The sequence below is a fragment of the Bubalus kerabau genome, chromosome 4 (assembly GCF_029407905.1).
Source record: "Bubalus kerabau isolate K-KA32 ecotype Philippines breed swamp buffalo chromosome 4, PCC_UOA_SB_1v2, whole genome shotgun sequence".
Taxonomy (NCBI): Eukaryota; Metazoa; Chordata; class Mammalia; order Artiodactyla; family Bovidae; genus Bubalus; species Bubalus kerabau.
In genome coordinates, this window is record NC_073627.1 from 65700331 (window position 1) to 65727524 (window position 27194).

General features: G+C 38.9%; 1 protein-coding gene across 5 annotated transcripts in view; it reads left to right on the plus strand.

Annotated features, from left to right (window-relative positions):
• Positions 1-3708: 3708 nt before the first annotated feature.
• The window catches only part of MFSD14B (major facilitator superfamily domain containing 14B), a 117161-nt gene continuing 93675 nt past the window's right edge, over positions 3709-27194 (plus strand). The window contains exons 1-3 of one of the 5 annotated variants that reach the window (XM_055577604.1): positions 3712-4187; positions 4507-4696; positions 13650-13806. Coding sequence is in view for 2 of the 5 variants with exons in the window: in XM_055577603.1 (XP_055433578.1) it covers positions 4089-4187 (99 nt within the window). In the remaining 3 variants the exon portion in view is untranslated. Of the gene's footprint in view, positions 4188-4506; positions 4697-13649; positions 13807-27194 lie in introns of all 5 variants that reach the window. The other 4 variants (XM_055577605.1, XM_055577606.1, XM_055577603.1 and 1 more) reach the window with 4 other exon arrangements.

Genomic DNA, 27194 nt, shown 5'->3' on the forward strand with positions numbered 1-27194 from the left:
TCATACCTGAATGGTCTAGTGGTTTTCCCTGCTTTCTTCAATTTCAGTCTGAGTTTGGCAATAAGGAGTTCATGGTCTGAGCCACAGTCAGCTCCTGGTCTTGTTTTTGCTGACTGTATAGAGCTTCTCCATCTTTGGCTGCAAAGAATATGGTAAATCTCATTTCGGTGTTGACCATCTGGTGATGTCCATGTTTAGAGTCTTCTCTTGTGTTGTTGGAAGAGGGTGTTTGTTATGACCAATGCATTTTCTTGGCAAAACTCTATTAGTCTTTGCCCTGCTTCATTCCGTATTCCAAGGCCAAATTTGCCTGTTACTCCAGGTGTTTCTTGACTTCCTACTTTTGCATTCCAGTCCCCTATAATGAAAAGGACATCTTTTTTGGGTGTTAGTTCTAAAAGGTCTTGTAGGTCTTCATAGAACCGTTCAACTTCAGCTTCTTCAGCGTTACTGGTTGGGGCATAGACTTGGATTACTGTGATATTGAATGGTTTGCCTTGGAAACAAACAGAGATCATTCTGTCATTTTTGAGAGTGCATCCAAGTACTGCACTTCAGACTCTTTTGTTGACCATGATGGCCACTCCATTTCTTCTGAGGAATTCCTGCCCACAGTAGTAGATATAATGGTCATCTGAGTTAAATTCACCCATTCAAGTCCATTTCTGTTTGCTGATTCCTAGAATGTTGACATTCACTCTTGCCATCTCTTGTTTGACCACTTCCAATTTGCCTTGATTCATGGACCCGACATTCCAGGTTCCTATGCAATATTGCTCTTTGTAGCATCGGACCTTGCTTCTATCACCAGTCACATCCACAGCTGGGTATTGTTTTTGCTTTGGCTCCATCCCTTCATTCTTTCTGGAGTTATTTCTCCACTGATCTCCAGTAGCATATTGGGCACCTACTGACCTGGGGAGTTGCTCTTTCAGTATCCTATCATTTTGCCTTTTCATACTGTTCATGGAGTTCTCAAGGCAAGAATACTGAAGTGGTTTGTCATTCCCTTCTCCAGTGGACCACATTCTATCAAATCTCTCCACCATGACCCACCCGTCTTGGGTTGCCCCACGGGCATGGCTTAGTTTCATTGCGTTAGACAAGGCTGTGGTCCTAGTGTGATTAGATTGACTAGTTTTCTGTGAGTATGGTTTCAGTGTGTTTGCCCTCTGATGCCCTCTTGCAACACCTACCGTCTTACTTTGGCTTCTCTTACCTTGGGCGTGGGGTATCTCTTCATGGTTCCCTGGTGGCTCAGTAATAAGGAGAAAGACATAAGTTCTTCAGAGTCAAAGTGTTTGTCTTCATTTGACGAGGAATCGAATGCTGGAGACTAAAAAATATTTTCACAATCTGAAAGTAGAGTGTTATTTTAATTGGTGGAAATGTTTAGGACTCTGAAACTGGGAGATAGCTCCTCAGTAACTCTGAGAAAACTGCTCAAATGAGGCAGGAGGGAAAGTCAGGCTGTATACAGCTTTGCAAAAAAGGAAGCAGGCAGTCTGAACATCAAAGATCAGGTATCAAGTTAAGGAATGTAGCATTCTATGTATTGGAAGAGGTAAGCCTCTGGGCTCACTGAATTCATTCCTTTCATGTGCACCTCGGCTATCTGGGATCAATCCTGTTTCCTTGTTCATCTTGTTTCTTGCATTCCCCCAGCTCCTGAGAATCACCATGGGAGAGGGGGGTGTCAGCATCCACTGGATTGCAGTTTGGGCAGCTTTCATTCACATTTGGAGGCCAGAAATCACTGATGGCTGTGACATTTGTTGTTTACTGATATTCAGGAGATATTTTCATTTCACCGCTCAAACATCTAATAAAAAATATTCTGACTATATTCCTACTCAAAATTTGTGGATATTTTGTATGTTACATTAGCTCTTTAGCCAAGCCACTTTGCTTTTGAAACTTGGGTTGGCATCTGCAAAGTAGGATGTAATATCTCACAAGATCCTTTCCAGCCAGTAATCATAACAATAGCACCTACGGAATCACAACCATTAGTGTTACCTGGTCTCTGTACATCAGCATTTTATCCAAAGAGGATCTGAGACTTTGAGTAATTGTTTCAGTGGAAAAAAAAAAAAAAAGATGAAATAAGTTTTTTGTTTCCTCTCCTGAGAATAATGAAGATAAAGAGAACAGTGAGCAGGCCTGAACATTCTTACTTTTCTTACTTTAACTGATCCTAACTCTGCATGCCTGTAAGTAAGTTTGCTTTTCTGCCCCCTAACTGCAGGAGCTACATTTTGCACCTATTATCCTTTGACTGTATGCTAAATACAAACTGTATCTGGTGCTCATCTTTATAGCACACTCTTCCCCTTGTAGTTCTTCTTTCTTACATATCAGAAACAAGGCCACAGAGCCACAAATTGTCAGACTTGATTACTGGGTTACTGACACCAGCCTATGACTGATTTGGAAACAAAGCAAGAGGAAGAAAACAAGCTCCTTACACCTTTGTTCCTCATCACCGACTCCTGACTGCAAGCCCTGATCTTATATAAGACTCTATAGCACTTATGTTGGAGAATGCAATGGCACCCCACTCCAGTACTCTTGCCTGGAAAATCCCATTGATGGAGGAGCCTGGCAGGCTGCAGTCCATGGGCTTGCTAAGAGTGGAGACGACTGAGCGACTTCACTTTCACTTTCATGCATTGGAGAAGGAAACAGCAACCCATTCCAGTGTTCTTGCCTGGAGAATCCCAGAGATGGGGGAGCCTCGTGGGCTGCCGTCTATGGGGTCTCACACAGTCGGACCTGACTGAAGCAACTTAGTGAGAGCATAGTGCTCATGAGGTGAGGGCACAGTTCTTGAGGCATGAGCCTACTGTGTTCCCCTCTCCACTGGCTGAGCATTAAAGCCATTTTTCTATTTCCTCCAAACTCTCTGTATTTTTTATTTGGTTTCGGTGGGCAAAGAAAGCCAAGCTTTTGGCCAGCAAAGTAATCAGTTCACATTCAACGTGTTGGTACCATCAAGTAGCTCTGAGCTGGAACAGGGAACTGTATGTCCTCCCAATAATCCACACAGACCAGGTGGGATTCAGATTCTGCTTCAGATTCTGAATAGGAACAAAATATGGTTAGTTACAGTTCCCATTCCAGGATTTCAGAATCGGGAGAAATTTCCATATTAGAACGATCAAATAAGCGAATCTGAAGGGAAACCAGTCCTAAATATTCATTGGAAGGACTGATGCTGAACCTCCAATACTTTGGCCACCTGATGGGAAGAACTGACTCATTGGAAAAGACCCTGATGCTGGGAAAGTTTGAAAGCAGGAGAACGGGGCAATAGAGGATGAGATGGTTGGATAGCATCATCTACTGAACGGACATGAGTTTGAGCAAGCTCTAGGAGTTGGTAAGAGACAGGGAAGCCTGGCTGTGCTGTCCATAGGGGTCCCAAAGAGTCGGACACGACTTGGCTACTGAACTGAACTGAGAACGTGCCCATCCGCATAACTGTTGGCGGCATCAGAAAAAATTAGTTCGGCGGTTTGGCTTCCAAACCAAGGCCAAAAGTGCATGTCACTAACAATTACGCACCGACACTCTCACTTACTCACACCAGCTCAGCAAGAAAATACGATTGGAGGCCTTAGGCGATGACGCATTTCCGGCGCGCTGCGGAATACGGAAGCCAAGGAGGTTCCGGAAGCGTGGAGGCGGGGCCTGAGGTGGGCGGGAGCTGCTGAGGCTTCGGGCGCTGGCGCTGAGCTTCTGGCGGGAGCTCAGATCCGGGGCGAGGCCTCCTTCCCCGCGGCAGCCTGTGGGGAAGCGGGGGCGGGGCGGGGCGGGCGCTCGGCCTTCTGACTACCCAGGCCGGCCGAGGAAGAGGTGGGCAGCTACCTGAGTTGTGTTCGGTTCTGCAGCTGTGGTTGCGGCCACTGCAGTCGCGCTCTTGCTGCGTCCGCATCCCTCACAACCCACGGCCTCGCCGCTGGCCTGCCACTTGACCTACGGCCGCTTTGGGCCGCAGAGCCCATGAGAGCGCGGGACCCGCCGCCGCTTTTGCAGCTGAGCTGTAATCCAGGGGCGCCCGGAGCCGACGGAGGCATGACCGCAGCATGAACGCGGAACCTCCGGAGGAGAAAGCAGCGTCGGAAGCGGAGGCAGGAGCCATGCCAGAGAAGCGCGCGGGATCCCGGGCCTCGGGCGGCAACTCGGTGAGCATGGGCTTGGAGGCCGGACGCATCGCTCAGCCGGAAACCCGGAGTCAGGGGAGGTCGGGCCAGTTAGCGGCCGGAGTCCAGGGCCGTCCAGTGCGGGACTGGGATCTGGTTCCCTTGGGGATGAGACATTGACCGTCGGCTCGGCGCGGGGGCTCTGGCTCTCGGAAAGCTTTTCCTTTTCCGACTCAGCCAGCCGACTTCACTGCTAGGCTTTCCTAGCGTTGCTCACCGCTAGATTAAAATTTAGGCGACTTGGTTGTTTCAGAAGACGCCCGAAGTGGGATTGTGAATATAAGTAATTTGATTTTTTCAGAGTTCTCCATACACGTGACAGCGGGTACAGCTTTCATGGTGCATTTCTGGCTTGAGCCAACTTAGAAGATGTGCGAAGAGCATTCAGAACCTGCCTTGGGCCCTGGATCCTGGACCCGGAAGGTGGCGTGGAGGCTGGGCAGCTCCTTCCTGTTCCTTCTTGGTTCTCTAGGCTGTCGCTGCAGTGTTTGGTGAGCAGGATTCAGAGGGAGCTGCCGATCCCAGGGCCCGGCTTAGGAGTTTATTCAGGCCAATTTCTTTAACAGTTTCACGTGAGATTCAGATGACTTCTGAAGCATTGGTTTTATTGGCCTGGGTTGGCAGAACAGGCTATGTTCGTGGCGTTTAGATGTCTGATGGTGGAACTCTAAGCATAGAGTGTCATTTCCTAAAATATTTTTTTGGAGTCTGTTTTAGACAGGAGACATAGAAATGATACAATGAATACAAACTAATGCCAACGAGACTTCAAAAGAAAAATAGAAATTTAAGGAAAATTAAATTATATGCAATCGGCTTTGGATTTAATTTGCTTTTAAAGAATGCTAAATGATGTTGAAGACCCCCTCCTGCCCAAATGACTTTTTATTTTTGGAAAAACAAAAACCCTTAAAGGTTCCTCATTTCAAAGATAAGATTTCTGGAAAGTGGGAAGGTTTTTTGGTAGGAGGAAATTCTGTAGAATTGGGTTTTTCTCGTTTTGTTTTTAATTACATAAAAAGTAGATTTGTTTTCCTGCCGCTTAAAGGAGACCAAATTGCCAGCTCCTTCTCCTGTCTCTCAATCAATAGACCATAATTACTGACCATTGGCGAAGGTACTAACCTTGGAGGTAGCCTCCTTCATCCTTTTCCATCTTTTCATCTAATACATTAATAAGTCTATCTAAGTTTACCAGGTGAAGATTTTAGGTTGGTTGGTTGGTTGGTTTGTTTGTTTGTTTATCCTTTCTGCATTCCTGTGGTTCAGTTCCTCAGCATTTTTGAGCTGGATTTTGACTTTGATACTGTTGCTTTACCATCAGGTTGCTCTCCACCTTATTGATTAGTGGAATCAAGAATGTAAATATGATCATTACTGCTGTCCTTAAATATTTTCATTGGCTTTCCTTGGCTTATTGTATGAAAACAAAAACAAAAACAAAAACCTGACAACTTGACACATTATAGCAAAATGATTAGATGAGCACGCTTGGAATTTCCCTTTCCACCTTTTATTACCTATATAACTTATGGCAAGTTATACAACCTTTCTTAATATTTTGGACATAAATGATTGGGCAGAATGTATAAGTGATCCCTGACTGATAAAAAGCGTTCAGTTCTCTCCCATGTACTAATCTATACAGGAACTAGACCCCAACCTAAAAATTAAAATTGGTAAGTTTATGTGCTTAGAGCAGAAACTTTTGAGAGATGTGTATTCAAGGAAACTGATAGGAGTCTTGCTGCTAATTAGGAATAAATAGATTCCTGTCCAGTCTTTCCTTGTCTCTGAGGGTGCGTCTAGTCAGTATTGATAAATTGCAGTGAATACTGACAATGAGTTTTGGTGCTTGCTCTGTTTAGTGAGACCAGTAGAATGGGCAGGTAACAGAGTTCAGCCAGTGGCACGTTTTGTAATGTGTGTGGCCTGGGAAAGAAGTGAATGCCTTTAATATGCTCATGTCATATGCCAGTACCCCCAAATCATACGTCTTTCCTGCTTGTAGTTTCTTTCTAGTGTTGCTAACAAGTGCTACATTCTTTGCCTCCACCGCTCCCCCTGCCACACCCCCAGTTGTTTAGCAACTAAACAACAACAAGAATTGATTCATTTTGATGTGTTGGAATTTCCTTATGCCTTGATTCTATAAGAGTGCATTCATCATTTCAGGTTCTTAGATGTTACTAATAATCACAAGCAAGACTGCCCATGTTCAGGGATTTGGACGAACCATTTTCTATCTTGTTTGGCAAAGAGATGTGTTGACCTGAATAAGAGAAGGGAATCATGTATTTATTCTAAGAGATCATTGCATTCTAGAAAAGGGAGGTGTGTATAGCAAATAAGTTCTTGTTTTAGTGTCCTTTCTTTCCTCTGTCTCTCCCTAGTTGTATGTGTATGTGACACCTTGAAACATTGTGTCAGAATTATTTGCATTATCATTGAAAGCATATTTCCTGTTACCAGGTAAAGGAAATTCCTTTTGGAGTCATTTACCTTTGAGCATCTAATGAGAATTAAAGATTTTCTGCAAAGAAAATACAACTGAATTTAGCATACGGTATTTCACAATGTTCATGAACTACATAGAAGCAACCTTTATGTCCACTGACAGATGAATGGATATAGAAATTATATGTATGCATGATGGAATATTACTCAGCTATAAAAAAGAACACATTTGAGTCAGTCCTAATGAGGTGAATGAACCTAGAGCCTATTGTGCAGAGTGAAGTAAGTCAGAAAGAGAAAGAAATATTGTATATTAACACATGTGTATGGAATCTAGAAAGATGGTACTGATGAACCTATTTGCAGAGCAGCAGTGGAGATGCAGACATAGAGAACAGACTGGTGAACACAGTGGGAGAAGGAGAGGGTGGGATGAATTGAGAGAGTGGCATGGAAACACGTACACCACCTTATGTAAAATAGATAGTCAGTGGAAATTCGCTATGTGACACAGAGAGCTCAGCCCAGTGCTCTGTGACAACCTAGAGGGGTGGGAGATGGGAGGGAGGGAACAGATGTATGCCTGTGGCTGATTGATGTTAATGTACCAGCACAATGCTGCTGCTGCTGCTGCTGCGTCGCTTCAGTCGTGTCCGACTCTGTGCGACCCCATAGATGGCAGCCCACCAGGCTCCCCTGTCCCTGGGATTCTCCCGGCAAGAACACTGGAGTGGGTTGCCATTTCCTTCTCCAATGCATGAAAGTGAAAAGTGAAAGGGAAGTCGCTCAGTCATGTCCGACTCTTAGCGACCCCATGGACTACAGCCTACCAGGCTCCTCCATCCATGGGATTTTCCAAGCAAGAGTACTGGAGTGGGGTGCCATTGCCTTATTATAAAGCAATTATTCTCTAATTAAACTTAAAAAAAAAAAGCCAGTACTAGGATACCAGTTAAGATCCCCGATGGATGGCTTCTTAGGATCAGTGCCATTCTGGTTACATTTGATGTCTATTTAGTTGATTTTCCTCAGATTGTTTCAGAGAGGGCCCCTGTACAGACTAATTTTGATTTACAGGAACAAGAATGTCATATGGGAAAAATGGAAATAATATCAAAGAGCAGTTTGTTAACAAAACAAACAAACAAAAAGGCTGAAATCACTAGATATGTTTTGTTTGTAAAAAATTAAAGAAGGAACTTCCCTGGTGGTCCAGTGGTTAAGACTCCTCACTTCCACTCTAGGGGAGCACTGGTTTGATCCTTAATCAGGGAACTGGGATCCTGTATCCCACATGCTGATTGGTATAGACAAAAAAAAAAAAAAGTGAAAGAGGTCCTACGGACATTTTAGGGGAAATTTATTTTAAAATTAGCTTTTGGTTCTTAACACTATTAGGAATCAGTATGTCATTTCAGTAATAAAACAGTACTGGGACTGGAAAATCCCATGGACGGAGGAGCCTGGTAGGCTGCAGTCCATGGGGTCGCTAAGAGTCGGACAGGACTGAGCGACTTCACTTTCACTTTTCACTTTCATGCATTGGAGGAGGAAATGGCAACCCACTCCAGTGTTCTTGCCTGGAGAATCCCAGAGACGACGGGGCCTGGTGGGCTGCCGTCTATGGGGTCGCACAGAGTCAGACACGACTGAAGCGACTTAGCAGCAGGGACAGTGGTGCAACCATACTCTGTTAAATAAATGATAGCAGAAAAAAGATTAAAAGCATTCATTGATGGGTAGTTGATCTATTGCAATTTATGAGTAACTGCATCATGCTTTCATAGCAGAAACATTTATGTTTCATATTTAGAATTATGCAGATGTTTATTCAGCTTTCTGTTATTAAGCTCAGTCTTCATCAGAACACAGACTTATAGTTGTTGTTTTATTGTTCTTGGGGCTGATAAAGGCAGGATTTTTCAGAATTTGCTGCTTTGGGTATCTAAGCATCCTTTCCCTCTGTTTATCTTACCAGATTAAGTCTTTGAAGACAGGGACTACAGATGTGTATCTTTTAATCTAAATATTTAGGCCATCATCAGTAAATGTATTAGAGAAGTAAATCAGTCAAGTTTAAACCAGCAATTATGATTATCAGTGAAATTAACTTGTTGCTGTTATATGATGTTTTGGTTGACCTTATAAAACAAATTGGAGAGTTCTGTTTTATTCTCTGAAGAGTTTGTGTAAGATTGATAATACAGTTATAGAACTTTGTAGTTCTTCACTTTTTTGGGCCAACGTAGTTTTAGAACAATTCAGATTTTCTGTTTGATTTTTTATTTTTTTCTGTCAGTTTTAGTAAATTGTATTTTGCTAGGAACTTGTCTGTTTCATCTAAAATTTCAGATTAATTGGCAAAGAGTTGTTCCTAACAGCCTCTTAGGCTCTTTTTAATTACTATTGGATCTTTAGTCTTTTTTTTTTTATTGCTGACATTGGTAATTTTTACCTTTAAAATACATTAATTCTCTGATGTCTTCTGGATAGTCACAAGTTTTTCAAATGGCAATAATTTCATGTCTTAGTCCTATATTTCTGTATTATATGAACTAGACTATTGAGAAAAACATTCAGTAGTGATGATAACAGTGTACAACCTCCACTTAACAGGAGTATATATATTTTTCCACTGTCATGTGTGGATATGAGAGTCAGACCATAAAGAAGGCTGAACACCGAAGAATTGATGCTTTAGATCTGTGGTGTTGGGGAAGACTCTTGAGAGTCCTTTGAAGTGAAAGGAGATGAAATCAGTCAGTCCTAAAGATGCTAAAGCTCCAGTACTTTGGCCACCTGATGCAAAGAGCCAACTCATTAGAAAAGACCCTGATGCTGGGAAAGATTGTAGGCAAGATGAGAAAGGGGTGACATAGGATGAGATGGTTGGATGGCATCACTGGCTCAATAGACATGAGTTTGAACAAGCTCTGGGAGATGGTGAAGGACAGGACAGCCTGGCGTGCTGCAGTCCATGGGCACACAAAGAGTTGAACATGACTGCATGACTGCAAAACAACAACAAAGTGTTCAATTGTATGGATATATCACAGTTTGGTTTTTCATTCATCCCTTGGTGAACATTTCGTTTATCACCAGTTTGGGGCAGTTACAGATAAAACTGCAAAGAGCAGTCATCAACCAATCTTTGTATGAACTATACCTTATTTTCTTTTAAGTAAATATCATACTTAGGAGTAGAATGCCTAGAACATATGGTAGGTGTATTGTTTAACATTTTAAGGAACTGCCAAACTACTTTTAAATTTTAAAATTTTAATTTAAAATTTTCTATTGCCACCAGCCCTGTGAGAGTTCATTTGCATCCTCATCAACCCTTGGTCAGTCAATTTTCACCCTTCTGTTAGATCTGTAGTAGTGTCTTACTGTGCTTTTATTTTGCATCTCTCTATGGCTAATTTTGTTCAGCATCTTTCCTAAGCTTACTTGCCATCTGTATATCCTCTTGGTGAGGTGTCTTCACCTCTTATGCCTTTTTATTTGTTGTTTTTGTGTTATTATAATTGAGATATAAGATAATATTTATTTTTTATTTATTTGGGTTACAAGTCTTTTATCAGATACATGTTTGCAAATATTCTGAGCAGAAGCTTTAATTTTGATGAAATTTTAATTTTATCAGTATGTTCTTTTAAGGATTGTTTTTATTTTCATATCTAAGAAATCCTAACTCAATATTACAATTATTTCCTTTTATATTTTTAGAATCTTTTTAGATTTTACAGTTAGTTTTATGACCCTTTTTGAGTTTATTTTTATATGGTGCAAAGTATGGATGGGAGTTTGTTTTTTTTTTTTGTATGTGGCAATAAATTGTTTTATCATCTGTTGAAAAGACTTATTCATTGAATTGCCTTTGTACCGTTGTCAAAATTCAGTTTTCCCATATGTGTGTCAGTCTTTTCTGGATTCTCTATTTTGTTTCATTGATTTGTTTATCTTTACATCAATACCAGTCAATCTCTATTACTGGAGATTCATAATAAGATTTGAAACAAGTCGAGTTTGTCCTACGTCCTTGTACTTCTCTTTTAAAATGATTTTGGCTATTCTGTTGTCATGTCCAAGTCTTTGAGACCCCACAGACTGCAGCATGCCAGGCTTGTCTGTCCTTCACTGTCTCCCAGAGTTTGCTCAAACTCATGTCCATTGAGTTGATGATGCCATCTAACTATCTCATCCTCTGTTGCCTCCTTGTCCTCCTGCCCTCAATATTTCCCAGCATCAGGGTCTTTTCTAATCATCAGGCTCTTTGAATCAGGTAGTCAAAGTATTGGAGCTTCAGCATCAGTCCTTCCAGTGAATATTCAGGGTTGATTTGCTTTCAGTTCAGTTCAGTCGCTCAGTCATGTCCGACTCTTTGCAACCCCATGAATCGCAGCACTCCCGGCCTCCCTGTCCATCACCAACTCCCGGAGTTCACCCAGACTCACGTCCATCGAGTCAGTAATGCCATCCAGCCATCTCATCCTCTGTCGTCCCCTTCTCCTCCTGCCCCTAATCCCTCCCAGCATCAGAGTCTTTTCCAATGAGTCAACTCTGCGCATCAGGTGGCCAAAGTACTGGAGTTTCAGCTTCAGCATCATTCCTTCCAAAGAAATCCCAGGGCTGATCTTCAGATTGGACTGGTTGGATCTCCTTGCAGTCCAAGGGACTCTCAAGAGTCTTCTCCAACACCACAGTTCAAAAACATCAATTCTTCGGTGCTCAGCCTTCTTCACAGTCCAACTCTCACATCCATACACAACCACAGGAAAAACCATAGCCTTGACTAGATGAACCTTTGTTGGCAAAGTAATGTCTCTGCTTTTGAATATGCTATCTAGGTTGGTCATAACTTTCCTTCCAAGGAGTAAGCGTCTTTTAATTTCATGGCTGCAGTCACCGTCTGCTGTGATTTTGGAGCCCAAAAAAGTAAAGTTTGACATTGTTTCCAGTTTCCAAATCTATTTGCCATGAAGTGATGGGACCAGATGCCATGATCTTCATTTTCTGAATGTTGAGCTTTAAGCCCACTTTTTCACTCTCCACTTTCACTTTCATCAAGAGGCTTTTTAGTTCCTCTTCACTTTCTGCCATAAGGGTGGTGTCATCTGCATATCTGAGGTAATTGATATTTCTCCCGGCAATCTTGATTCCAGCTTGTGCTTCTTCCAGCCCAGCGTTTCTCATGATGTACTCTGCATATAAGTTAAATAAGCAGGGTGACAATATACAGCCTTGACGTACTCCTTTTCCTATTTGGAACCAGTCTGTTGTTCCATGTCCAGTTCTAACTGTTGCTTCCTGACCTGCATATAGATTTCTCAAAAGGCAGATCAGGTGGTCTGGTATTCCCATCTCTTTCAGAATTTTCCACAGTTTATTGTGATCCAGACAGTCAAAGGCTTTGGCATAGTCAATAAAGCAGAAATAGATGTTTTTCTGGAGCTCTCTTGCTTTTTCCATGATCCAGCGGATGTTGGCAATTTGATCTCTGGTTCCTCTGCCTTTTCTAAACCAACTTGAACATCAGGAAGTTCACGGTTCACATATTGCTGACTAATTTGGTCTCCTTGCTGTCCAAGAGTCTGTCAAAGTCTTCTACAGCACCACAGTTCGAAAGTATCGATTCTTTGGGGCTCGGCCTTCTTCATGGTCCAACTCTCACATTCTTACATGGCTACTGGAAAAACCGTAGCTTTGACTATATGGCCCTGTGCCAACAAAGTGATGTCTCTGCTTTTTAACATGCTGTTGAGATTTGTCATAGCTTTTCTTCCAAGGAGCAAGTGTCTTTTAATTTCATGGCTGCTATTCTGAGTCCTTTGCATTTTAGAATTACAAAATCAGCTTGTCAGTTTCTACAAAAAAGTCGGCTGATATTTTCATTGGGATTGTGGCAGTCCAGAAAATCAGTTTAGAAGGAGTTGAAAAAGTATAGATCCATAAACAGGGTATCTCTCCATTTATTTTATATCTTTAATTTCTCAGCTGTGCTTTATAATTTTTAATAGTTCGTGTCACTTGTCATACTCATACCTTACGTGTAATGTAAACGTACGATGAAAGTGAAGTGTAAGTCACTCAGTTGTGTCCGACTCTTTGCGACCCCATGGACTATACAGTCCATGGAATTTTCCAGGCCAGAATACTGGAATGGGTAGCTGGTTCGTTTTCCAGGAGATCTTCCCAACCCAGGGATCAAACCCAGGTCTCCCACATTGCAGGTGGATTCTTTTCTAGCTGAGCCACCAGCGAAGCCCAGATGTACTATAAATGTAAATTATTAAAAAATTTAAAGTTCACAATTGTTTATTGTGAACCAATGTATAAATACAATTGATTTAAAAATTTTTTTAGTTGTGATATGTGACAAAATTTGCAATTCAGTTATTTGGACAGTACAGTTAAAACTATCAAGTTTAATTATTTTTAACTGTACAATTCAGTAGTGTTAAGTATATTCATTTTGTAGTGCAACCAGTCTCCAGAACTTTTTCATCTTCTAAAACTGAAACTATATCTGTTAAATAGCACCTTCCCATTTACCACAACTCCTGCTAACCAGCGTTCTGCCTTAAGTTTCGAAGTATTGACTAGATACATCATAAGTGGAATCATATACATTGTCGTTTTGTGACTAGTTTATTTCCCTTAGTATAATGCCCTCAAGACATGTTGTCTTTAAGATTGTTGAAGGCATATGTGGCATGTGTAAGGATTTCCTTCAAGACTGAATAATTCCATTTTCTGTATATGTAATGGAAGAAGTTTTGTTCTTCCATTTATCTGTTGATGAATATGACGTTGCTTCTGTTTTTTGGCAATTGTGAACATATTTTTGTTTCAGATAGTGGCCATCCTGATTTGTGTGAGGTGATACCTCATTTTGATTTTGTAGTTTCCTAATGATTAGCATGTTGGACATGTGTTGTTTGTTTGTTTGTTAAATTATGGGGTGTTTCTTTTCTTTTTTTTTAGATTTTTTACTGTGATGTGGACCATTTTTACCATCTTATTGTAATATTGTAACAAATTGAATTTGTTACAGTATTACTTCTGATTTATGTTTTGACCGCAAGGCATGTGGAATCTAGCTCTCTGACCATGGATCAAACCTGCCCCTCTGCATTGGAAGGTGAGATCCCAACCACTGGACCACCAGGGAAGTCTCAAGAATCTTCTTATATGTTTGTTGGCCATTTGTATATTTTCTTTGGAGAAATGTATAGTCAAGTCCTTTGCCTCCTTTTAAATTGGGTTATTTGGATTAACTCTATCAGATACACACTTTACAAATGTTTTCTCTATAGGTTGTCTTTCACTGTGTTGATTTTGTCCATTGATGTACAAGTTTTAAATTTTTATAAAGTCCAGTTTATCTGTTTTTACTTTTGTGTGTTTTTTGGTACCATATCCAAAAAAATCATTGTCAAATCTAATATCATGAAGCTTTTCCTCTATGTTGTTGTCTAAGAGTTTTAGAGTTTTAGGTCTTATGTTTAGATCTTTTTTTTTTCTTTGCTGATTATCTTAAACTACTAATTTATTTCTCTCCATAGGTCTTCAGTTCATTTTAAAAGTTTGTAATTTTGATGAAGCCCAATATCTGTTGTTTCTTTTGTTGCTTGTCATTTTGGAGTTGTGTCTAGGAATCCATTCCTAAATCCAAGATTTACCTCTGTTTTCTTCTAGGAGTTTATGGTTTTAGCTTAGGTCATTCATCTATTTTGAGTTAATTTTTGTATGTGGTGTGACGTAGGGGTCCACCTTCATTCTTTATATGTGGAAATTGAATTGTCTTAAGCACAGTTAGTTGGAGAGACTGTTCTTTGCTCATTGAATGGATTTGGCACTGTTTTTTGGCAACAATCAATTGGATGTGCGGCTGCTAAGTCGTTTCAGTCATGTCTGACTGCGACACCATAGATGGCAGCCCACCAGGCTCCCCTGTCCCTGGGATTCTCCAGGCAAGAACACTGGAGTGGGTTGCCATTTCCTTCTCCAATGTGTGAAAGTGAAAAGTGAAAGTGAAGTTGCTCAGTCATGTCCAACTCTTAGTGACCCCATGGACTGCAGCCTACCAGGCTCCTCCATCCATGGGATTTTCCAGGCAAGAGTACTGGAGTGGGGTGCCATTGCCTTCTCCACAATTGGACATAGATGCAAGAATTTCTTTGTGGCCTCTCAGTTTTATTCAGTTGGTATGTATGATAGCCTCCTTCTTGCTTCTGTATTGACAAGTTCTGATATACCCATCATGAGTTACATGATCTTTGAGTTTGGGGTTATGCATGGGACAACCTTATATTTTTTCCAGTTGGCAGCAGATGACCTGATTGACAAAAGCAGATGACCTGATTGACAAAAGTCAGATGTCCTCATTCATCTGAACTTTTCAGGTCATGTTGGGAAAGCAGTTGAAGGGGTTGGTGAAAATAATCTTTCACCTAGGTACACACTGTCTAGGGCAGACTTCTTAGTTCTGGGAAAGAAATGGGTGAGTAAATAAAGGTCTGTGCTTTACTTTGCCTGAGAAACTGTCTACCTTTGACTTCTATTATCCCTTAACTGAAGTTGTTGTAGTCCAGGCTACCTGCTGTATATATGTCCTGATTCTATTTGTGGAGAAAGAAAGGCAATGTAAGTAATACAAATGGTTAGTAGCATGTACTCTGGAGGTATGTGACTCTCCAGATGTAATACCAGCTTTGGCACTTATTAATCATGTGAATTGGGAAATTCCTTAAATTCTGTGCATCTCAGTTTTGTCATCTATAAAATGGGGACAATTCCTATCTCAAAAGATTACAGTTAGAATAAAATGATAGTTATTGTGCTTTTATCAGGGTGTCTGTTGCTGTAAAAGGATAATTTTTGCCTGTTTATTATCTCAGGACCTTTTGTAATAGACTGTCCCTGACCTGTGTTCCTGTCCTTCATAGTGTTTATTTCCATTTTAAATTGTACATTACATGAAATGGGAGCAGGGATAGTTTCTTCTATTGCTACTGTTATTCTAAGAATCTAGCTGACATATAGCAGAACTCAGCAAATATGTGTTGAATGAATTGATCTCTTGGAGTGATTGATGTTTTTCTTTTGGCTGTGCCGCTTGGCTTATGGGATCTTAGTTCCCCAAACTGACTAAGGGCAATAAAAGTGCCAGGTCCTGGACTGATAGGGAACACCCTGGAATTGAATATTTTTATTGTTAGGTGGAGGTGGGTGGGAGGGAGGCTCAAGAGGGAGGGGATATATGTATATTTAATAACTGATACACATTGTACAGCAGAAGCCAACACAACATTGTAAAGCAATTATCCTCTAATCAAAACTAAATATTTTCAAATTAAAAAAAAAAAAAGAATCCTGATAGAAGTAGAATATTTACAAAAGCAGTTCTTGGGATCTTGATTTGCTTTAAGTTGGGTGGCAGTTGGTTAATTAAGTTTGAAAACTTGATGAGGAAAAAGTTATTTTATACATATCTTATGAATTCTTGATCTTACCAACTGTGTCATTTATTCAGCTATTTAATGTAGGACTGAGAAAATTTTTATAATTTCTGTGGAAATTTTTTCAGCTGAAGAAATAGGCAGTAAAACTGCTTTTCCAACTTGCATTTCAATATTTAATAATGTTAGGAGAAAGAAAAGCACACTTTTAGGTAATAGTCATTTACTTGTTTTTAAAAACCATTTGTGTTCTTCTTCTTGTGTTTGTATTTTAAAAGCTTTCTAATAAAAAAATTATTTTTGATGGGGCATTTTACTAACCAGGTAGGTACAAATGATATAGGCAAAAAGCATATGTAAAAATTATTAAAATATTGAAGGCTCATAGTGAAACATATTTTTCACATATGTCTTTTATAGTGATGCAGAGATGGCTGACTGAATCTTATGGCAGTAATTTCCAACTCTGGAGTACCAACTTTTAATTAGAATATATTTGTTCAGAAGTATAATAGAGACGATAGTTTATATAGTTACAGACTTGGTTCAGTCTCAAATATTTTCATTTTTAACAGGTTAAGTGTGCATGGTGCAATAATGTATTTGATAAAGGGATTTATTATTGTACATAAGTCCAGGAACAGTGTGCTTCGTTTAGCAGTTTAATATCACCCCTTGGTGTGCCTCGAAGGCTCACTACATTCACAGACTTGGCTTTTTTCAGTATGTTGACTTCTGGTCTTTAGGATCAACCCATTGTGGTTTCAAGATGGCTAACTGCTCAAGTAACATGTCCTTACGCGGTAATGCCCCTAAACTGGGTGCGAAGAGGTATTTCACTGTGGTTTTGATTTGCATTTCTCTGATGGCTAATGAGTTGAGCATCTTTTCATGTGCTTATTGACCACTTGTTTGTCTTCTTTTGCCCATTTTTAAATTGGGTTGTCATTTTATTAGTGAGCTCTAAGAGCTCTTTATATGTTATTATTTCAGGTCCTTTATCACAGGGATCCCCAACCTTCCAAGATCTAATAATGCCTAATGGATCTGGGGTGGAGCTGATGTAATATTAATAGCAATAAAGTACACAATAAATGTAATGGTGCTTGAATCATCCCAAGATCAACCCCACCCCCCACACCATGGAAAAATTGTCTGGTCCCTGGTGCCAGAAAGGCTGAGTACTGCTGCCTTATCAGATATGAGTTTTGCAAATATTTACTTCCATTTTCATTTTATAGAGCACAAGTTTTAATTTTGCTTCAAATTTTTTTCTTCTAGTTTTATTGAGATATAATTGATACACAGCATCTGTAAGTTTAAGGTGTACAGCATAATGACTTGACTTATATATATATATCATGAAATGGTTATCCCAGTAAACTTAATGAGCATCCATCATCTCATGGATGCAAAGTTAAAGACAAAAATTTTTTTGTGTGATGAAACTCTTAGGACTATCTTAATTTTCATATATAACATACAGTGGTGTTCATTATATGTATCATATTGTATGTTATATTCCTAGTACTTATAACTGGAAATTCATACCTTTTGACCTCCTTATGCAATCCCTCCCCCCAATCTCTGGTAACCACAGATCGGGTCTCTTTTTCTATGAGTTTGTTTCTTTGTTTTTGAAGTAAAACTGACCTGGAACACTGTGGGAAGATCCCTTGTAGAAGGGAATGACCACCCACTTAAGTATTCTTGCCTGGAGAATCCCATGGTCAGAGGAGCCTGGCAGGCTACATTCCATGGAGTTGTAGAGTTGGAATGACTGAGTGACTAACGCTTTCTTTCTGTATTTAAGTTGCTGATCTCTGAAGTTTAAATGCATCTTAACAACACTGCATTTTTATTCCTGTTACTGTTTTTGACATTCTATTTTACATCTTTTTGTTTTCTATATCCCTTATCTGTTTATCGTAGATAGATGATTTTGCTAATTATTGCTAGCCGATTTTGCTAATTATCCCTGCTGGCTTTATACATGGCTTATTTATTAGCTGCTTTGTGTTTATCTTTACAGATGACATTTTTCATTTTACATTTTCTTGTTTCTAGTTGTGGCCTTTGTTTTCTAGCTTAGAGAAGTCCCTTTTAACACTCTTGTAAAGTTGATTTGGTGGTGCTGAACAAGCTTTTGCTTGTCTGTAAAACTTTTGATTTTGCCGTCAAATCTGAATGAAATTCTTTGTAGGTCTTTTTCCTTTCATCATTTTAAATATTGTGCCACTCCCTTCTCATCTGCTTAGTTTAGGCTGAGACGTCAGCTGATAGCCTTATGGTAGTTCACTTGTACTTAACTTGTAGCTTTCAGTATTCTCTCTTTATTTTTGCCATTTTAATTACTACTTATCTTGGTGTGGTCCTCTTTGGGTTGACCGTGTTTCACATGTCCGTGATTCCTGGACTGTTTGGGATGTCTGTTTCCTTTCCCCAGCCAAGGAAATGTTCAGCTATTGTTTCTTCAAGTAAGTTTTTTCTTTTCTCCTTCTGGGCCCCTGTAATACTTGTATTATAGTATGCTTGATGTTGTCCTAAAGGTCTTTTACATTGTGCTCCTTTTTTTCTGTTCTTCCTTTTTTCAGTTGTGCTTTAGTTTTTTCTACTAAGCTTTCAGCTTGCTGATCCGTTCCTCTGTACCATTCGGTCTCTTGTTGATTCCTTCTAGTGGATTTTTCATTTCATGCATTGTATTCTTCATCTCAGGTTGGCTCTTCTTTATATTTACTTGCTATTATATATGCATAAAAGTTTAACTCTTTGTTAAACACAAATTTTTTATTTTAATGGAGTCCACCATAACTTTTTCTTGCATGGATGGTGATGATATTGTGTATACAAGTTAATCATGAAACTAAGGGACCTAATTTTGGAGTCTGTGATCTATTTTGAATTACTTTTTTTAAAAAAATTAATACCATATATATACATAACATAAAAATTATCGTGTTGGCCATTTTTAAATGTATGGTTCAGTGGCATTTGAGTACATTAGAATTGTTATGCAACCATTACTATTGTCCACCTCCAGAACTTTTCATCATCCCAAACTGAACTCAGTCAGTACCCATTAAACTATTAACTCCCCATTTCCCTGTCCTCCCAGCCCCTGGCAACCACTGTCTACTTTCTGTCTTTATGAATCTGACTACTTTAGGTACCTAGTATAAATAGAATCATATAGCATCTGTCCTTTTATGACTGACTTATTTCACTTAGCATAATCTCTTCAAGGTTTATCCATGTTGTAACATATCAGAGTTTCTTGTCTTTGTTGCTGAAAAATATTCCATTACATTTATATAGCATATTTTGTTCATATATTAATACACCAGTGGACACTTGGGTGGCCTCTACCTTTTGGTTGTTGTGAATAATGCTACTATGAATGTAGATGTAAATACCTCTTTAAGACCCTGCATTCAGTTCTTTTGCATATAGAAAGTAGAATACTGGATCTATTTTAAATTTTATTAGGAACCCCATACTGTTTTTCACAATGGCCATAGCATATTACATTCTCACTAACAGTGTACCAGGGTTCCAATTTCTCTGTATCTTTGTCAGCACTTGTTATTTTCTGGTTTTAATTTTTGTTTTTCACTCTTAGGCATCCTAATAAACACAAAGTAATATCACATTTTTCTTTTGGTTTTCATTCCCTAATGATTAGTGATATTGATCATCCCTTCATGTATTTATTTCTTCTTGCCCAATTTTTGATTTGTGTGTGTGTGTGTGATATGCTCTGGATATTAATCTCTTATCTGATATGTGATATGCAGATTCTCCTATGAGTTGTCTTTTCCTTCTGTTAATAATGTCCTTTGATACAAGGACATTAAATACGAAAGGTTTGTATTTTTTTTTTTTTTTTTGAGTATAGTTATTTTTATTTAGAGTTGTAGGTGAGGCTATCAACGTATGGATTTCTTGTATTACTTTTTAAAAAATTTTTAACTGGGCAATACTTACCTTACAGCATTGTGATGGATTTTGCCATACATGAATCAGCCATAGGCACACATATGTCCCCTCCCCTGAACCCCCTACTTCCTACCTTCCTCCCCATGCTGTCCCTCCAGATTGTCACAGAACAGCGGAGAGGTTTGTGTTTTGATCAAGTTCAGTGTATCTATTTTTTTCTTTTTCTCTCGGTGTTACTATCCAATAAATCATTGCCAAGTCCAGTGACATGAAGCTTTTGTTTTATGTTGTCATCTAAGTTTTATAGTTTTAGCTCCTATGTTCAAGGCATTGATCCATTTTGAGTTTGTTTTTTGCACATGTGAAAGTGAAAGTCACTCAGTCATGTCTGACCCTTTGGAATTCTCCAGGCCAGAACACTGGAGTGGGTAGCCTTTCCCTTCTCCAGGGGAATCTTCCCAAAGCAGGGATTGAACCCTGGCCTCCCGCATTGTGGGCAGATTCTTTACCAGCTGAGCCACCAGGGGAGCCCTTTCTGTACATGATGTAAAGTAAAAAGGTCTCCTTCATTCTTGTGCATGTGAATATCCCACTTCCCTAGCACTGTTCATTGAAGAAACTGTTCTTTCTCAATTGAATGGTCTTAGCACCCTTGTTGCAAATTATTTGACCATTGTGCAAGTGTTTACTTCTGGATTCTCTTATACTAATTTGGTCTACATGTCTGTCTTTATCACAGTACCACACTGTTTTGATTATTTTTGTATTGGGTTGGCAAAAAAGTTCATTCTGGTTTTTCCGTAAGATGGCTCTAGTAGTGCTTAATTGTCTTTAAGTTCATTTAGAACAAGTTTGTTAGATTTTATTGTGACAGCTGTTATATCAGCATGCATTTAATAAAAAACCAAAATTGGTGAATTTTTGTGTAGCCATTTTAATATTGAAGATGGAAAAAACAGCATTTTGGACATTATGCTTTATTATTTCAAGAAAGGTAAAAATGCAACTGAAATGCAAAACAAGAAAAAAGAAATACGTGCAGTGTATGGAGAGGGTGCTGTGACTGACTGAATATGTCAAAAGTAGTTTCCAAAGTTTTATGCTGGAGATTTCTTGCTGGACAATGCTCCACAGTCAGGTAAACCAGTTGAAGTTGAAAGCAATTAAATCAAGACATTAGTCGAGAACAGTCAATGTTATGTCATGCAGGAGATAGCTGACACATTCAAAATATCCAAATCAAGTGTTGAAAACCATTTGTACCAGCTTGGTTATGTTAATCACTTTGATGTTTGAGTTCCACCTAAATTAAGCCAAAAAAATCTTGACTAAATTTTTGCACGTGATTCTCTACTTAAACATAATGAAAACATTCTGTTTTTAAAACAAATTGTTATGGGTGATGAACAGTGGATAGTGTACAATAATGTAGAAGTGAAGATATTATGGGGCAGGCAAAATGAACCACCAAGCAAATGAAAACCAAGGCTGGTTTTCATGCAAAGAAGGTGATGTGTGTATGGTGGGATTGGAGGGAGTCTTCTATTATGGCTCCTTCTGGAAAACCAATTGATTATTTCCAACAAGTACTGCTCCAAGTTAGACAAACTAAAAGCAATACTTGACCAAAAAGCATCTGGAATTAGTCAACAGAAAACACATACTCTTCTGTCATGATAACGCAAGACTGCATGTTTCCTTGATGACCAGGCAGAAACTGTTGCATCTTGGCTGGGAAGTTCTGGTTTATCCGCTATATTAGCCAGACATTGTACTTCCAGATTTCCATTTATTTCAGTATTTATAAAATTCTCTTAATGGAAAAAGTTTTAGTTCCATGGAAGACTGTAGAAGGCACCTAGAGCAGTTCTTTGCTCAAAAAGATAAAAGCTTTGGATGATGGAATTTTGAAGTTGCCTGCAAAATGGCAGAAGGTAGTGGAACAAAATGGTGAATACGTTATTCAATAAAGTTCTTGGTGAAAATTAAAAATATGTCTTTTATTTTTTAACTTAAAAGCCAAAGGAACTTTTTAGCTAACCCAGTAATATGTTTTCAAATCAGGAATTGTGAGAGCTACAGGTTTGTTCTAATTTTTCTAGATTTCTTTTGGCTATTCAAGGTTCCTTGAGAGTTCCGTATATGATCACAACATCTTAAATAGAAATACTTTTGATCCTTCCTTTCCATTTTGATTTTTTTTTTTTCCTTTCTTCCCTAATTACTCTGGGTAGAACTTCCACTACTGTGTTGAATATAAACTGTGAAAGTGGGCATCTTCCTGATCTTGGGTAAAACGTTTTTTCCACCTTTGACTATTTTGATGTTAGGTATGGATTTTGCATATATGCCCTTTATTATATTGAGATAGTTTCCTTAGATGCTTGTTTTTTGGATTTTTTTTTTTTTTTTAACCATAGAAAGGTGTTAATTTTGTGGAATGCTTTTTCTGCATCATTTGAGGTTGAGCATGTGAGTTTTTCCCCCTTCATTTTGATGTGGTGTATTTCATTGGTTGCTTTTCATATATGAACTATTTTTACATTCCAGGAATAAATCTCACTTGGTCATGGTGTATAGCTCTTTTAGTATGCTGCTGCATTTGGTTTGCTAGTATTTTGTTAAGAATTATTGCATCAACAACATAGAAAAACTAGTCTCTAGTTGTCCTTTCTTGAAGTGTGTTTGTCTGACTTTATACAGGTAATGCTGTCATCATAGAGAGGCTTCATAGAATGTGTTCAGTTGTGAGAAGAGTTTGAGAGGGATTGGTGTTCTTTAAATGTTTGGTTTAAAGTGAAGCCATCAGATTCAGGGCTTTTCTTTGTCAGGAGGTTTTTGATCACTGATTCATTCTTCTTACTAGTTCTAGGTCTGTTTTTATAATCTGTTCTTGATTCAGCCTTGGTAGATTTTGTGTTTCTAGGAATTTGTCCCTTTCAACTAGTTTATCCAATTTGTTGGCATACACATGCCTAAGTACTGAGTAATCCCTTGTGACATTTCTTTTATTTCTGATTTTAGCAATTTAAGTCTTCCCCCTATTTTTCTGGTTAGTTTTGCTAAAGATTTGTCAATATTTTGATATTTTCATAAATATCAACTTTTGATTTTGTTGCTTTTCTATATTGTGTTTACTTTTTCTATAATCTGTGCTTTCTTTCTTTCTTTCTTTTTCTTTTTTGCTTTGTGTTTGGTCTTTTCTAGTTTCTTACAGTGAAAAGCTAGATTCAGTTCAGTTCAGTTCAGTTGCTTAGTCGTGCCTGACTCTTTGCGACCCCATGAATCGCAGCATGCCAGGCCTCCCTGTCCATCACCAACTCCCGGAGTTCACTCAGACTCGTGTCCATCGAGTCAATGATGCCATCCAGCCATCTCATCCTCTGTCGTCCCCTTCTCCTCCTGCCCCCAATCCCTCCCAGCATCAGAGTCTTTTCCAATGAGTCAACTCTTCACATGAGGTGGCCAAAGTACTGGAGTTTCAGCTTTAGCATCATTCCTTCCAAAGAACTGACTTCAAATCTTCTGTTATCAGGCATTTACAGCTGTAAGTTTGCCTCTAAACACTGCTTTAGCTGCACTCAAGAAGGTTTGATATGTTATGTTTTCCTTTTCCTTCATCTGATAGTTTGGTAACTTGTCTTGTGACAAGTTATATATATATATCTTATATATATCTTATATATCTTTCACCCATCATCATTTTTAGGTGTACATTGATTAATATTCACGTTTATGAATTTTCCAAATTTTTGTATGTTACTGACTTCTGGTTTCATTTCATTGTGGTCAAGAATATACTTTGTGTGATCTTTAATTCTTTAAAATTTATTCAGACTTGTTTTATAGTTCTTCATGTGCACATGAGAAGAATGTGTATTCTGCTGTAGTAGGGCAGGATACTCAACATCTGTCATGTCTAGTTAGTATACAGTGTTGGTGAAATCTTCTGTTTATTTGTCAATCTTGTCTAATTGTTCTATCCATTATTGGAAGTGGATATGGAAATCTCCAGTTAATTGTTGATTTTTCTGTTTGTGCCTTTTTTAAAGGGTGTAGGTGCCAGTGGATGAGGGTGGTTGACTTAATGTTGCACACTATAAATATCTTTGATATTGATTGTGAGTGAAGTTGCTCAGTGATGTCCAACTCTTTGCGACCCTTTGGACTGTAGCCTGCCAGGCTCCACCATCCATGGGATTTTCCAGGCAATAATACCAGAGTGGGTTGCCATTTCCTCCTCCAGGGATCTTCCCAACCCAGGGATCAAACTCTGGTTTCCCACATTGCAGGCCGAATCTTTACCATCTGAGCCACCAGGAAAACTGTTTATATTGATCATAAAGGGGTTCTGTAAATAAATATGACATATCAAACTTTCAATGAAAAGTACAAAAGGTAAACAATTCATAGAAAAAAATACAAATGCCTAATAACCATAGGAAAGAAGCTCAATTTCATTTGTAATCAGGGAAATCCAAAATAGAATGAGATAATCATTTTTTTAAAAGTCTAACAAAAATGTGAAACTTATTAGTAATATTAGAATATGAGGAGACAGGTATTTTCAAGCACTCTTGATGTGGCAAGTTGTTTTTTAAATTTTTGGTAACTTAATAAATTTTTGGTGTTTTTACTACTTTGTTATGAATATACCCATGTATTCATCACCTTATTCTATATGAAACACTATCTCTTTTTTTTTTTAGCTATAAATTTATTTAATTTTTTAGTTGCAGGTAATTGCTTTACAGAATTTTGTTGTTTTCTGTCAATTCTCAATATGAATCAGCCATAGGTATACATATACCCCCTCCCTTTGGAACCTCCCTCCCATCTCCCTCTTCATCCCACACCTCTAGGTTGATACAGAGCCCCTGTTTGAGTTCCCTGAGACGTAACAGCAAATTCCCACTGGCTATCTATTTTATATATGGTAATGTAGGTTTCCATGTTACTCTCTCCATACATCTCACCCTCTCTTCCCCTCTCCCTGTGTCTGTAAGTTTATTCTCTATGTCTGTTACTCCACTGCTGCCCTGTAAATAAATTCTTCAGTACCATTTTTCTAAATTCCATATATTTGCATTAGTATACAATATTTTTCTCTTTCTGACTTACTTCACTCTGTATGATAGGCTCTTCATCCACTTCATTAGAACTGACTCAAACGCATTCTTTTTATGACTGAGTAATTACTTCGCCAACAAAGGTCCATCTAGTCAAGGCTATGGTTTTTCCAGTGGTCATGTATGGATGTTTGAGTTGGACTGTGAAGAAAGCTGAACGCCGAAGAATGGATGCTTTTGAACTGTGGTGTTGGAGAAGACTCTTGAGAGTCCCTTGGACTGCAAGGAGATCCAACCAGTCCATCCTAAAGGAGATCAATCCTGGGTGTTCATTGGAAGGACTGATGCTAAAGCTGAAACCTCAATACTTTGGCCACCTCATGCAAAGAGTTGACTCATTGGAAAAGACTGATGCTGGGAGGGATTTAGGGCAGGAGGAGAAGGGGATGACAGATGATGATGAGATGGCTGGATGGCATCACCAACTCGATGGACATGAGTTTGAGTGAACTCCAGGAGTTGGTGATGGACAGGGAGGCCTGGCGTGCTGCGATTCATGGGGTTGCAAAGTGTCGAACACAACTGAGCGACTGAACTGAACTGAGCTGAATATTCAATTGTGTATATGTACCACAGCTTCTTTATCCATTCATCTGTCGATGGACATCTAGGTTGCTTCCATGTTCTAGCTATTGTAAATAGTGCTGCAATGAACAATGGGATACATGTGTCTTTTCCAGTTTTGGTTTCCTCAGGGTATATGCCTAGGAGTGGGATTGCTGGGTCATCAGATCAGATCAGTCGCTCAGTCGTGTCCGACTTTTTGCGGTCATATGGTGGTTTTATTCCTAGCTTTTTAAGGAATCTCCATACTGTCTCCTGTAGTGGCTGTATCAATTTACATGCCCACCAACAGTGCAAGAGCTTTCCCTTTTCTCCACACCCTCTCCAGCATTTATTGTTTGTAGACTTTTTGATGGTGGCCATTCTGACCACTGTGAGGTGATACCTCATTGTAGTTTCAATTTGCATTTCTCTAATAATGAGCAATGTTGAGCATCTTTTCACATGTTTGTTAGTCATCTGTATGTCTTCTTTGCAGAAATGTCTGTATAGGTCTTTTCCCACTTTTTGATTGGGTTGTTTGCTTTTCTGGTATTGAGTTGTATGAACTGCTTGTATATTTGAAATTGATCCTTTGTCAGTTGTTTCACTTGCTATTATTTTCTCCCATTCTGAGGGTTGTCTTTTCACCTTGCTTATAACTTCCTTAACTGTACAAAAACTTTTAAGTTTAATCAGGTCCCACTTGTTTACTTTTGTTTTTATTTCCATTACTCTAGGAGATGAGTCATAGAGGATCTTGCTGTGATTTATGTCATTGAGTGTTCTGCCTATGTTTTCTTTTTAAGAGTTTTATAGTTTCTGGTCTTGCATTTAGGTCTTTAATCCATTTTGAGTTTATCTTTGTGTATGGTGTTAGGAAGTATTCTAATTTCAATCTTTTACATGTTGCTGTCCAGTTTTCCCAGCATCATTTATTGAAGAGGCTCTCTTTGCCTTATTGTATATTCTTGCCTCCTTCGTCAAAAATAAGGTACCCATAGGTGCATGAGTTTATTTCTGGGCTTTCTATTTTGTTCCTTTGGTCTGTATTTCTGCTTTTGTGCCAGTAGCATACTGTCTTAGTGACTGTAGCTTTGTAATATAATCTGAAGTCAGGAATGTGGATTCCTCCAGCTCCATTCTTCTTTCTCAAGACTGCTTTGGCTATTCAGGGTCTTTTGTGTTTCCATATGAATTGTGAAATTTTTTGTTCTAGTTCTATGTAAAATGCCATTGGTAATTGGATGGGGATCGTATTGAATCTGTAGACTGTGTTTGGTAATATAGTCATGTTCACAATATCGATTCTTTCTACTCAGGAACATGGAATATCTGTCCATCTGCTTTTGTCATCTTTGATTTCATTCATCAGTATCTTATAATTTTCTTTGTACATTTCTTTTGTCGCTTTCAGTAACTTTATCTAGATATTTTATTCTTTTTGTTACAGTGGTGAA